Source organism: Stegostoma tigrinum, chromosome 18, assembly GCF_030684315.1.
Source record: "Stegostoma tigrinum isolate sSteTig4 chromosome 18, sSteTig4.hap1, whole genome shotgun sequence".
Taxonomy (NCBI): domain Eukaryota; kingdom Metazoa; phylum Chordata; class Chondrichthyes; order Orectolobiformes; family Stegostomatidae; genus Stegostoma; species Stegostoma tigrinum.
This window is the reverse complement of record NC_081371.1, coordinates 52521849-52535408: the sequence shown is the minus strand read 5'-3', so window position 1 is coordinate 52535408 and position 13560 is coordinate 52521849. Positions and strand designations below refer to the sequence as shown.

At 42.0% G+C, this 13560-nt stretch overlaps 1 protein-coding gene across 5 annotated transcripts in view; it reads left to right on the top strand.

Annotated features, from left to right (window-relative positions):
• Positions 1 to 13560, top strand: part of rxylt1 (ribitol xylosyltransferase 1) — a 57265-nt gene extending 43705 nt beyond the window's left edge. For all 5 annotated transcript variants that reach the window (XM_048549399.2, XM_048549397.2, XM_048549396.2 and 2 more), the window contains one exon: positions 459 to 13560. In XM_048549399.2, the coding sequence (XP_048405356.2) occupies positions 459 to 861 (403 nt within the window). In that variant the 3' untranslated portion in view covers positions 862 to 13560. The remainder of the gene's footprint in view (positions 1 to 458) is intronic.

The window sequence follows — 13560 nt, the reverse complement described above, 5'->3', positions numbered from 1 at the left end:
GAAATTTGTAGAACCATAAAGAACAAAACAGGCCTACCAAAAATATACTACTACCCTACACGTTGAGCTGAATGGCCTATACTGTTTCTGTTTACAGCAGATTGTCATTGCGGATGAACCTCATTTTCTAAATTGCCCTATTTTTCATGTGGAAAATAATTGTTTTATTATGAATAAATGCACAAAGATTTTCAGAAATGAGTTTTTAAAGTTCTGTCTCAGTCCTCTCACTTGCAAAGGAAATTAAGTCGGATGTATTTTTTTGTATATGTCTTAAACAATGATCACTAACAAGCTACAGGTTTATCTTAACACTGTTTAGTGTGTGTTGACCAAATGTAATTTGATGCAGAAGTGCTAGGAAGCTGATTTTATTTAAGGCGTTTGCAGTTTATGACAGGCACGAGGAGGCGTAGATTGTAGATGAATGTTGATTTCTGTCATTGTTTCTCATGTAGGTGGTTACCTCAAGAAACAAGTGAAAGCTTAAAGAAGTATCAGGATGCTTTGCTGCAAAGTGACCTCACGCTGTGCCCTGTGGGAATAAATACTGAATGCTACAGAATCTATGAAGCCTGCTCTTACGGTTCTGTTCCGGTTGTCGAAGATGTCATGACCCCAGGACAATGTAGCAACTCATCAGTGTTCCAGAATGCCCCATTGCGACTCCTGAAGTTAATGGGAGCACCATTCATTTTCGTAAAAGACTGGAAAGAGTTGCCAGCTATTTTAGAAAAAGAGAAAGCCATGAGTTTGCAGGAAAAAAATCAGAGACGGAGAATTGTCATCGAGTGGTTTAAGCAATTCAGAATGCAACTGAGACAAAAGTTTGTTGATATCCTTGAAAGACATTTTTTTTAAACACTTCGATCTCCTTCCCGAGATGGTTTCTAACACCTGTTTACTATTGTAAACTACATTTACTTTCGCTGAGTATGCCAATACATTTGGCATAAAGGTATTACATAAAGGAACTGTCTGTTCCATTTTGATGTAGGTTTTGTTCTCAGTGAGGAACATTTGATGTTATTTTCCACTTGAAAAAGATAACTCGGAACATCTGACTCCAATTCTGAAATCTATATCCATAGGAAAGCTGGATTTTGACTTTAAAATGTTGTGCTTGATGGTTGAGCCCTGTGCTTTTCTGAAGAATGAATAATTTGATTATTTCCAGTTTAATCAGAGAAATGAGTCCTGACCGTGACAAGCCGAAATTCTCAATACTTTACTGCCCTGTCACTGCTTTGATCTTGCCCACTATCATTTAGGCTAGGCTTTACCCCTCAAAGCACAACTAGCATTATGAATTTAAATGAGGGACAATGCACCATGTTAAATTATCAAAGAAGAATTGGTATTTGATTGTATTTTAAAGGCACTGCTTTGAAAGTGCTGAGTTCTTGTGTGAGAGAAAGCTGCCTGGCTACTTCAAGACAATTCATGCATCAGAATTTGCAGTGTTTTATAATAATTCTGTTTCAGCATCCTTACAATGCCCAGGTCAAAATGGGAGCCATCCTGGGCATTCATAAGTGATGGGAGGAGCAACAGTTGGGTGAGATATTCACTAGGTCTTCTTGGGAAACCACCTTTGAGGAGTGCTGCAGGAGTGTGTTCTTCCACAGTTAAAAAAAAGTTATCTGATTGTTACTGTTTTGTAGGAGCTTACGAATTAGCTGCTTATATTACACTAGTTACTTTCTCAGTTAATACATCACTAGTGAAATGCTTTTTGATGTCTTGAGGTTGTGAAAGAGTGTTTCAGAAGTGGAGAGCCTATCTGTCTGTCTTACCCAGCCCTCTGGACCTATAGCTCTGCTTTTACTTGAGTAGTCATGTAGCAATTCTCCATTGAAATGGCCGCAAAAGCACAGTCTACTCTTCTAGATGGTCCAGCATTTCCAATGACGGTCAAAGTGACTACAGCACATAATCATTTGATGTCAGCTTGCAACAGGGAACTGCTGGACCTTGTACTGGGGAGCAAGGTTGGTCAAGCATTTGCAAGGGACTATGATCATCATATCTGAGAATTGAGTTGGCTGTAATCAAGGAGTAGGAACAATCTAGTTTAAAAGTCAATAATTTGTGAGGCCCCACTCCAGTAGAGTGAGAACAGACATGCTGTAGTTAATTGGAATCAAAGATTGGAGGTTAAAACTAACCAAAAAAAAAGTGCTCTCAAAGTCGAGGTATTTTGGGCACACGAGGTTAAGTTGCCGTGATGACAAACTAATCCTGAACTCCATGGACAATGAAAGTAACATAGAAAATAGGTGTGGGAGTAGGTCATTCAGTATGATCATGACTGATCATCCAACTCAATCCTCTGTTCCTGCTTTCTCCCCTTTCTTACCCTTTGATTCCTTTAGCCCTCAGGACTTCATAAAACACATTGACAAAATTCATTGTTTTGGACTTAGCCTCTTTCTGTGACAGAGAATTACCCAGGCTCGCCAGTCTCTGGGTGAAGACATTTTTGCCCAGCTCAGTCCTAAATGATCCTTGGGTAGTGATCCATGGTTATCGGATACCTCCTGCATTTACCCTGTTTAGTCCTGTTAGAATTTTATAGGTTTTCTTCGGAACTCCAGTGAATAAAGTCCTGACTTCATACGTTGTCTTGCCATCTCAGGAATCAATTTGATAAACCCTCATTGCACTCCCTCCATAGCCAGAATGTCCATACTCAGATAAAGAAACCAAAACTGGATACAATACTGCAGGTGTGGTGTCACTGAGGCCCTGTACAATTACAGCAAAATGTCCCTGCTCCTGTACTTAAATCCTTTTGCTATGAAGGTGAACATACCATTTGCTTTCTTCATCACCTGCAGTACCTGCATGCTTGTTTATCAACATAGCATACAATAAAGCAGGAAGGGTACAAATGGCAGGTATGAGGGAGAACAAGGCTGACTATAGAAAGTTCAATGGGAAATATGAAAAAATAATTGAGAAGCAAAGTGTAAGAGACTTGTAGCTAATATTAAACTGAATACAGAACTCTTCTACAGGCATATTAATAGCAGCAGGGTAATAAAAGGAGGGTGACTGATTAGAAACTGTTATGACCAACTTGGGGAAGTGTGTTGAGTTTTGAGAACCACTAATCAAGGGGTTGTGTTTTCATCGAAGTGTGCAAAGTCCCCAATGTACCTGTCTAATGGAATCGCATTAGCAGAAAATACTGACCAGGTTCCTGTTCTTAACAAAAACTACTATTTATTACAGAAAGAATTGTTCACCTATGACTAGAAATAATCTCTGAACTATCAGTATAGAGTTCTATTGGTTGAAACCCTAATATTTTAAAACCCTGTTACGCGCACACACAAACAAAAGCAAAATGGTGTATTGAGTGGAACACAAAATGCTGGGGAAATGTTCTCAGGCAGCAGTCCATAGGATTCAGTGAAATGTTCCTAACACCACCTGCTCTTCGATCTCTTCTGAGTTGTTTAAATTCACAGGGGGCACAGTGTTTGGATGCCCTAATTACAAAGTTTCTTATTTACTGGTTAAAGGCAACAGCTTACAGCAACTGGTCAGAGAAAATAACTGGGGGAGGGGAAGGGAATTCTGAAATAAATAGGGAGGCGGATAGAAGATGGATAAAGGAGAAGATAGGGTGAGAGGACACAGACAGGTTAAAGAGGCGGGATTAGAGCCAGTGAAGGTAACTGTAGGTGGGGAGTTAGGGAGGGGATAGATCAGTCCAGGGAGGACGGACAGGTCAAGGAGATGGAACGAGGTTAGTGGGTAGGAGATGGGGGTGGGTCTTGAGGTGGGAGGAATTGTTAGTGAGGCTGGGACTAGCTGGGCTGATTTTGGCATGTGGTCGGGGAAGGGGAGATTTTGAAGCTTGTGAAGTCCACATTGATACCCTTGGGCTGCAGGGTTCCCAAGTGAAATATGAGATGCTGTTCCTGCATCTTATGGATGGTGCCATTGTGGCAATGCAGGAGGCCCAGGATGGGCATGTTGTATGTGTGTTTTGGGGGAAGGGGATGTTTGAAATGGTTCACAACTGGAAGGTGTAGTTTTTTGCGAACTGAGTGTAGGCGTTCCGCAAAGCGGTTCCCAAGCCTCTGCTTGGTTTCCCCGATGGAAAGGAGGCCACAATGGGAACAGCAGACACAGTATATCACATTAACAGATGTGCAGGTGAACATCTGTTTGATGTGGAAAGTCTTCTGAGGGCCTGGGATGGGGGTGAGGTATAGGGGCAGGAGTAGCACTTGCTTCAGATGCAGGGAAAAGTGCTGGGGGTGGTGGGGCTGGAGGGAAGTGTGGAATGGACAAGGGAGTCAGGAGAGAGTGGACCCTCTGGAAAGCACATAACTGTGGGGAGGGGAAAATGTCTTTGGTAGCGGGGTCGGATTGCAGATGTCGGGGGATGATGCGTTGGATTTGGATGTTGGTGGGGTGGTACGTGAGGAAGATGGGGTTTCTGTTTTGGTTATTATTGCGGATACGGGGTATGAGGGATGATTTGCAGGAGACACGGTCAAGGGCATTTTTGATCACTGGTGGAGGGAAGTTGCAGCTCTTGAAAAAAGAGGACAGCTGAAATGTTCGGGAGTGGAATGCCTCATCTCAGGAGCAGATGCAGTGGAGGTAAAGGAGTTGGGAATAGGGAATGGCTTTTTTACGGGAAGGTGGGTGAGAGGATGAATATTCTAGGTAGTTGTGGGAGTCAGTAGGCTTAAAATTGATATCAGTTTCCAGTTGGATTCCAGAGATGGAGACAGAGAGGCCCAGGAAGGAGGGAGAGGTGTCAGAGATTGTCCAGATAAGCTTAAGGTTGGGGTGGCAAGTGTTAGTGAAGTAGATGAACTGTTCGAGCTCCTCGTGGGAACACAAGGTGGCGCCAAAACAGTCATCAATGTAGTGGAGGAAGTGATGGGGCATAGGGCCGTTGTAGCTTTGGAAGAGGGATTGCTCCACGTACCCTAGAAAGAGGCAGACATGGCTTGGGCCCGTGTGGGTTCCCATGGCCACCCCCTTTGTCTGTAGGAAGTGGGAGGAATTAAAAGGAGAAGTTGTTGAGGGTGAGGACAAGTTCAGATAAGCAGATGATACAAGGGGCATCCTTTTTTGCGTACTGCTTCTGTGATCCTATAACAACAGCCACATAATTCATTCTGATGTCTACAAGTAGGAACAAGAATTTGTTTCCATTGTGTTCCCTGTGGGTGCCAGGACTCAGTGGGAAAGGACTCTTCTGCTGTAGCAGTCTCCGCACATGCACAACCTGTCATAAATTACATGCATATGTCAGCATTAAGGCACTTCAGTTAGCAGGCAGACTTTGTCAGTAGGGAAGGCTGCTGTTCCATTTTAACTGCAGGTTGTGAGTGACACTGCCACTGAATTGTGCAGGTCCATGTTCAAATTCCTGGCAACAATTGTGCAACATTTAAACTGTACAAGTTCACTAACCACCACTTCTCAATCTCTTTAAACCAGCATAGCACTTGCAGCCTACCATGGGACAAGGCTACCCTTTGTGCGCAGGGCAGTTAAGATCTCTACCATTGCTTGTAGAATGGTGATTAGCTCATGGGATAGCTAGAACCAGCATGATACACATATTTGGGGTCCTTTGGTGCCTGGTCCTGGTCAGGTCTGGGAGTTCATTCCAGTTGAGCCCGTAGAGAGGTTTAGACATCATGGATGTACGCTGCATTCTGTGAGGATATTGAGCAAAAATAAACTAGCAATACCTACTAGTGATTGATAAACTGATCAGTTGATCATCTTGTCTTTACCTATCCCCATTGATGCATGAACAAATTTCAGTAACACTTTGTACCAGCTGTTCTATCTGCTATGGTAACAAGCTGCAAAGGTATATCACAGATAACAAAGTGTGGAGCTGGATGAACACAGCAGGCCAAGCAGCATCTTAGGAGCACAAAAGCTGACGTTTCAGGCCTAATTCTCCCATGGCTGAGGCAAGAGCTATAACATTAAATGTTATACATGTGTTATCCCATAGTAATTTGCTCAAGTCACTTAGCATTCCAACAGGATGGTCTTCAAGTGACTGTGATGTGGATGCTGGAAGACTGTTCGAACAAAGGTTTTTGAAATGCTCATAGCCAGCAACCTCTTATAAACTTGGCTCCACAAGAGTGGCAGTTCACCTTTAACAGCAGCCCTCTGACATAGCTACCTGTCTCATGGAGGGAAAGGATTCACAGATGTTGCTATGATGAGAGTCAGCAACTACCTACCAGCTGGAGTCATACAGAACTCTAAGAGATTTGTGATTTCTGGAGGCTACTTATCCCATCTCCAGAACATGGGTATAGGAGTTCCTCAGGGTAGATATTTTCTAATAAACCTCTTCAGAGGCTACTCCCCTCTGGAGCAGATGTGACTGGATCCTCCTGACTCAGATGTAAAAACGCTACCACAGCACACGAGACCCCAGTTACTTAGGATAGTGTCCTGTGCCCAACCATCTTCAGCTATTTAGTCAAAGATCTTCCCTCCAGGAGAAGGGGTTGTCACTGAAGTTGGCACGGCGTTTAAGACAGAAAGTAGTTCTTGCCAGCATATCACATACCAATAAAGCAGCACTGGAAAAGAAATATTGTCATCACACAACTGGCAGGCACTACTATTGTTGAATCCTGTGTGAACAATATGTGAGGTGCGGGGGATGATGGCCATTATTGACCAGAAATTTATCTGGACCAATTGCATAAATGCTGTGGCTACAAGAGCAAGTGAACCTGGGCATTCTGTGCCAAGTATTTCAAATGACTGCCCAAGGCTTTGCAACTGCCCACAACATATGAACTTAGTACAAATGCAATGCTGTGCAATTGTGTAGACCAGTGCAGCTACAATAATACCGAGGAAGTTCAAAACAATTTGGGACAAAGTTGCCCACTTGGTTACCACCTAATCCACTATTTAAACATTCATGCCCTCCATCTACAAGATGCACTGCAGTAAAATGCCTAAGCTGCTTTAAAAAGACCACCAAATCTTAGCTTTCATATGATGGAGGTTTAAGGGCAGCAGCTGCATGGGTAGGCCACAACTTGCATTTCTTCAAGTCCCATACCATTCAGACTTGGAAATATATTTCCTAATTGTTATCAAGTTAATATCCTAGAACACCCCACTTAACAAAAATGCAGGGATTCATGAGCATGGCTCACCATCAACTTCTTGAGGGGAGTGAAGATGACAATTGTCAGCTTTGCCAGCAATCCTCATATCCTCTAAATGAATAATGAAAGGAAATTGGATAGTTAGCAAGAAAACCACAACTGAAAAATTAGCCTCATCCCACAACAGATACCATATCATATTTTAGAAGGAGATTTGCTTGTACCAAATTGGAACTTAGACATTCTGGAACTAATCTGTCAGCTACTGAACTCCACTGTTAATACAGGAACTTGGGAAATACAGGATTAGTTCTCATCAATGATATCTCAAACTCTCTTTTGTGTGTTACCATTAATTCTACTCTCAATACTTTTTAAGTCAGTGCCATCTAGATTGTAACATTTCCCAATGTTAAAAGAAAAGGTTCCATTGTGCCAACACTGGCTCTTTTACCAATCATTTAAATCTGTGTCCTTGGTTATGAACATTTCTGCCACTGGAAACTGCTCTCTATTTCCTCAGTGAAAGCTAGTTCTAATTTTAGAATCAGAGAGTTGTACAGCATGAAACAGACCCTTCAGTCCAAACTGTCCATGCCAACCAGGTATCCTAATTTTGAGTATCTCCTATCAAATATTTTTACTTTGCTATAAGGATGCTGACTTCTCCAGTCTCTTAATATAAATATGTCCCTCATCCAAGAGTCGATTTTAATAAATTTCCTCTGCACCCTGTGCAAAGCCTTGACAATCTTTGTTGAGTTTTGTGCCCATAACTGAACACAATACTCCATCTGAGCTCTAAACAGTTTTAATAAAGGTTTAACATTATTTCCTAGCTCTTGTGCCCTCTGCCTTTATTACTGAAGCTAAAAATCCAATATGTACCTTTTAATAGCCTTGTCAGCGCAGGGTGTGCAGTCACCCACATGTGAGTCTCTTCCTGACTTCCTTTAACTTTGTATCATTTTGTTTACATTATATTATATCTCATCTATCTTTCTGTTGAAACATACCACTTCCCTCTTCTCTGCCTTATATGTCATCTGCCATCTGCCTGTCCATTTTGCTGCTTAGTGTGTGCTTCCTACATTTCATTACCTTTCTCGTTGTTAAGTGCATTCCTTGTTTTGAGTCATCTGTCAGCTTCAAAATTAAACCCACTGAACCTGTCTCTAGGTTTTTAATATAATTAATCGTATGATTTCAAAGTGCCATTGCATTTTAGACTGAATTATGGCTTAGTGCCTGACCCTCTTGAATGAATGCAGTTTGTGTGATGCCAGTACATATGGACTGCTGTTAGGTAGAGAGTTTCAGGATTTTAACGAAAGAAAAATTCACTGGACTCATTGATGGTTCTGTTGCCTCTCCACAGGTGCTGCCAGACCTGCTGAGTTTCTCCAGCAATTTCTGTTTTGTTCAGGATTTTATCTACAGCTTAATGCCTGGTTCTTGCTTACTAAAGTGAATGAACACAATATTTGTATCAATATGTTATATCACAGAGTGGCACTGAATGTGGGTTTTATGATCAGTGTTCCATACAAGCTGTAGATTGTTCCCTACAAATGAGAAGGTATTGAATATATTCAAAATGCACTGAAAACAACAAATGCTGGAGATCACAGTTGGGCAGACGGCAAGCTAACATTTTGAGTCCAGATGACTCTTTATCAGAGCTGAAATGAAGTTTGGAGGGGTCAGCATTTATGCAGTAGTTTAGGGGGTGGGTGTAGGGTGCTGGTGGAGAAAATATGGTGATAATTCAGATTAAGCGATCGTGGTGTGAGAATGGCCAAATAATGGTGTCTCTTGCCAGAATTGAAAGGACAGTAAATGAGATGGGGACGGGGGGACATGATAACAGGCTAAAAGATAGGGAAGTAATGTTTCACAATTTAAAGGTGCTGTACTCAATATTAAATTCAGAAGACTGTAAAGTGCCTAGATTGAAGATGAGATATTGTTCCTCCAGTTTGCACTGTGATTCACTGGAGCACTGCAGCATGCTGAGGTCATACAAATGGGCACACAATCAGGATGCTGTGTTAAAATGACTGGCTATGGGAAGGTTGAGGTCCTGCATGCGCACAGACTGGAGATGAGAAAACAGAGGGTGGTGGTTGATGGTAAATGTTCATCCTGGAGTTAGTTACTAGTGGTATACCACAAGGATCTGTTTTGAGGCCACTGCTGTTTGTCATTTTTATAAATAACCTCGAAGAGGGCGTAGAAGGATGGGTTAGTAAATTTGCAGATGACACTAAAGTTGATGGAGTTGTGGGTAGTGTGGAAGGATGTTGTAGCTTACAGAGGGACATAGATAAGCTGTAGAGAGGGGCTGAGAGGTGGCAAATGGAGCTTAATGCAGAAAAGTGTGAGGTAATTCACTTTGGAAGGAGTAACAGGAATACAGAGTACTGGGCTAATGATAAGATTCTTGGTAGTGTGGATGAGCAGAGAGATCTTGGTGTCCATGTACATAGATCCCTGAAAGTTGCCACCCTGGTTGATAGGGTTGTTAAGAAGGCGTACGGTGTATTAGGTTTTATTGGTAGAGGAATTGAGTTTTGGAGCCATGAGGTCATGTTGCAGCTGTACAAAACTCTGGTGCGGCCGCACTTGGAGTATTTTATACAGTTCTGGTTGCCACATTATAGGAAGCATGTGGAAGCATTGGAAAGGGTGCAGAGGAGATTTATCAGGATGTTGTCTGGTATGGAGGGAAGGTCTTATGAAGAAAGGCTGAGGGATTTGAGGCTGTTTTCATTAGAGAAAAGATGGTTAAGAGGTGTGCTAATAGAGACATACAAGATGATCAAAGGATTAGATAGGATAGACAGTGAAAGCCTTTTTCCTCGAATAGTGATGGCTAACACGAGGGGACATAGGTTTAAATTTAGGGTTGATAGATATAGGTCTGAGGTAGTTTCTTTACTCAGAAAGTAGTAAGGGCGTGGAATGCCCTGCCTGCAACAGTAGTAGACTCGCCAAGTTTAAGGGCATTTAAATGGTCATTGGATAAACATGTGGATAATAATGGAATAGTGTAGGTTAGATGGGCTTCAGTTTGGTTTCACATGTCGGCGCAACATCGAGGGCCGAAGGGCATGTACTGCGCTGTAGTGTTCTATGTTCTACGCTCTGCAAAAACAGTCACCAAGTCTGTATTTGGTTTCTCCAGTGTAGAGTAGGCCACATTCGGTGCAGCGAATACAAAGCACAGGGTTGGAGGAGGCTGGTTCACCTGGCAAGACTATGTAGGCCCTTTGATGGGGAACATGGAGGAGGTGAAGGGGCAGGAGTTTCTCCTGCGGTTACATGGGAAGGCTGTGTAAGTGAAGGCTGTGGAGAGGTGAGGTGGTGTTGGTGGTTGTGGAATGGACGAGGGTGTCCCAGAGGGAATGATCCCTGCGAAACGCAGACAGCGGGAGTGAGGGGAAAATCTGTTTTGGGGCGGTGGTGGTGGTTTTCTGCTTGGGGTTGTCTGAAATGGTGGAGAATGATCCGTTGAATGAAGAGGCTGGTGGGATTGAAAACTGAGGACAAGGGGAACCCAATCACGCTGTTGTAAGTGATGGGAAGGGACAAGGGTGGAAGCATGGGTGATGGGTCACATGCAGTTGAGGGCCCTGTCAATCACAAAGGGTAGGAAACCACAGTCATGGAAGAAGCAAGCCATGTCTGCAGCGCTGTGTTGGAGGCTAACATCATCCGAACAGATACAATGTAGGCAAAGGAACTGGGAGAATTGGATGGAGTCCTTGCCGGATGTGGAGTGTGAAGAATTGTAGTGAATGTAGCAATGGGAGTCAGTGGCTGTGTAGTGGATGGCAGTGGACAGTTTATTCCCCGAAATGGAGACAGAGGTCAAGGAAAGGGAGGGAAGTGTTGGAAATGGATGATGTGCAAGTTAAAAGGGAGGGGAGAAATTGGAGGCAAAATGAATGAAGTTTTCAAGGTCCTGCTGGGTGCATGAAGTGGCACTGAAGCAATCGTCAATGTTTCGAGGAAAGAGTTGTGGGAGGGGACCATTGTGGGACCACAAACTAAAGCATAAATGCTGGTCCCTCCACACTTCAGTTCTGATGAAGAGTCATCTCGACCCAAAACATTAGCTTGTTCTCTCTCCTTGGATACTGTCTGACCCAATGTGTTCTCCAGCATTTTCAGTACAGATTCCCATAGCTGCCGTAATTTGTTCCTATTTCTAAAATGCAGTTTAGAATGATTTTTTTTCTAAAATAGGTCTTTAAATGCACATTGATTTGACTACCAGAGGGTAGTAGCAAGGACTCCTCGTATGGGCCTCAATCGTACCGACTGGATTAATCTGAGAAGTTAGAACTGGAGATATTGCTGAATTGTCCAGTTGTGTAAGTGAAGCAGACTTTTCAAAACCAGACTGCCTCTAGATCTAATACTAATCTTCCCTTCTAGTGAGGAGCAGACTTGCTTAACTGTAATTTCATTAAATATTCATAAAATAGCTTGAAACCATCTTAATATGTTGTATGCTTTTCTTCTCATTCTCTAAAATTGTGCAAAAGATGAACCAGCGGGAAAAAATATAGAGAAACAGAAGTAAAAAATTCAGCTCTTCATCTGTTCCACTGTTCAATGAGATCATAGCTAATTTGTAAACTAATTCTGTTTACCTGCTTTGGCTTCATATGCCTTGACACTCTTGGCCAGAAAGAATACCTACCAATCTCAGAATCAAAATGATTATTCATCTATTGGATGAATTTGAGGAAATATTCCACATTTTCAGCACAATGTTTGTGCACGGTATTTTGTAAATACTATCGCAGAGTGCCTTTGTATTACTAATCTTTTTTGAATACCATACAGCGGCTCCCATTTTAATGACAGTTTTATCTTAATTTTGCATTATGTATATTGTAATATCTTTGTATTTTTCTGGGGTTTTTTGTGGACTGAAATGGCAACTGTTGTAAGAACCAAGGATTGTTGAGGGATTAATACAGTTTTCAAAGTAATCTGATACTCATTGTAATTGCTGTTTACTGCACTTATTAGATGAGCAGGACCCAGAGGATTGCACAAATGGAGATTCTCCCCACCTCATTCAGCTGATTGATGTATGAACTAGTGACCAGTTATCGATGACAAAGTTCATCTCCCTGACAACTGTGTGATTGGTTCCTTTATAGCTGAACTGCTTAGGGCACTGAGCAGGAAAGGGAGAAACCATCAGATCTTTGCCAGCTGCCAAGCTATCTCTCTTCCATGGAGTAGAATCTACTTTAAACTTGAAGAAACCCAGCTTATTTTTCCTTCAGCAGTTGCTTTATGCTGTGACTTCATCTTAATAAGTTAGAGACTTTTATAAGTGTGACCCAGTCACCCTATGCCTTCTACAATCAAGTGAAAACAACTTGAGAAGGAAGATTGACAAATACAAGAATCATCTCAGCAAACAATGTAGACACGGTCCACTAAACTGCTTTCCCAATCTTTCCCAATGCCCATAACACCCATGACTTCTCCCCCAGTCTATCTCTTTCTATGTGTGTGCATGTGTGTTTGTAAGGAGGTCAAAGTTTTAATGAGTAGAGCAATATGCCAGCAGTTCATAATCATTTACCTGTAGCTAATGTTTATTTATTATTAAGTATGGAAACCTGATCCATGCTTTCTTCATCCTGTGTCTGAAAGTAATCTGAACTGGGAAATTCTGTGTACTTTTATAGACAATAGGTGCAGGAGTAGGCCACTCGGCCCTTCGAGCCAGCACCACCATTCATTATGATCATGGCTGATCATCCACAAACTCTTTTACTTTTGTGATGATTCCCCTTGAGGTGTGACAATACCAAGTGACAGCCCCTTGAAGTTTATTGTTAAATTACTTTTTTCTCCATATAATTGCATTTCCAATTCAACATTAGGTATGTCAGCATTTTAAAATGTTATATTCTTTTTGGTAGATCTTGATCTTTTTGATAACTTACAGGACAGGGAAACACTTCCTTCGGCAGTTTCTTCAACTTCAAGTCAACCTGTGCTGGGCAATGTTACATCACTTTGAATTTAGTTTGCTGAAGTATTCCTTAGACAATCTGATGGCTTCACCTTATTCACAAACCTTTTACCATCAAATAGGTTACATCAAGAAACCTAAGAGAGGCTCTACTTCCCACATTGTAGTTGAAAAATGCCACTCAAGAGTATGATGAAACGAGGGAATAGAATCTGATGGCCACAACGAATGTAGAAATGTTAGCAACAATTAAGTTGTGAAGTATGTAATTGTATGTAATCCAGTGATAGATAGATAAATCCTGATCATTGATGGAAAGTGAACAAATGAAGTTAATCAGTCAACCCACTGAAGAGTCAAACAGAAACACAAAGAACTGTGGGCGCTGAAAAGCTGAAACAAAAACAGTGTGTG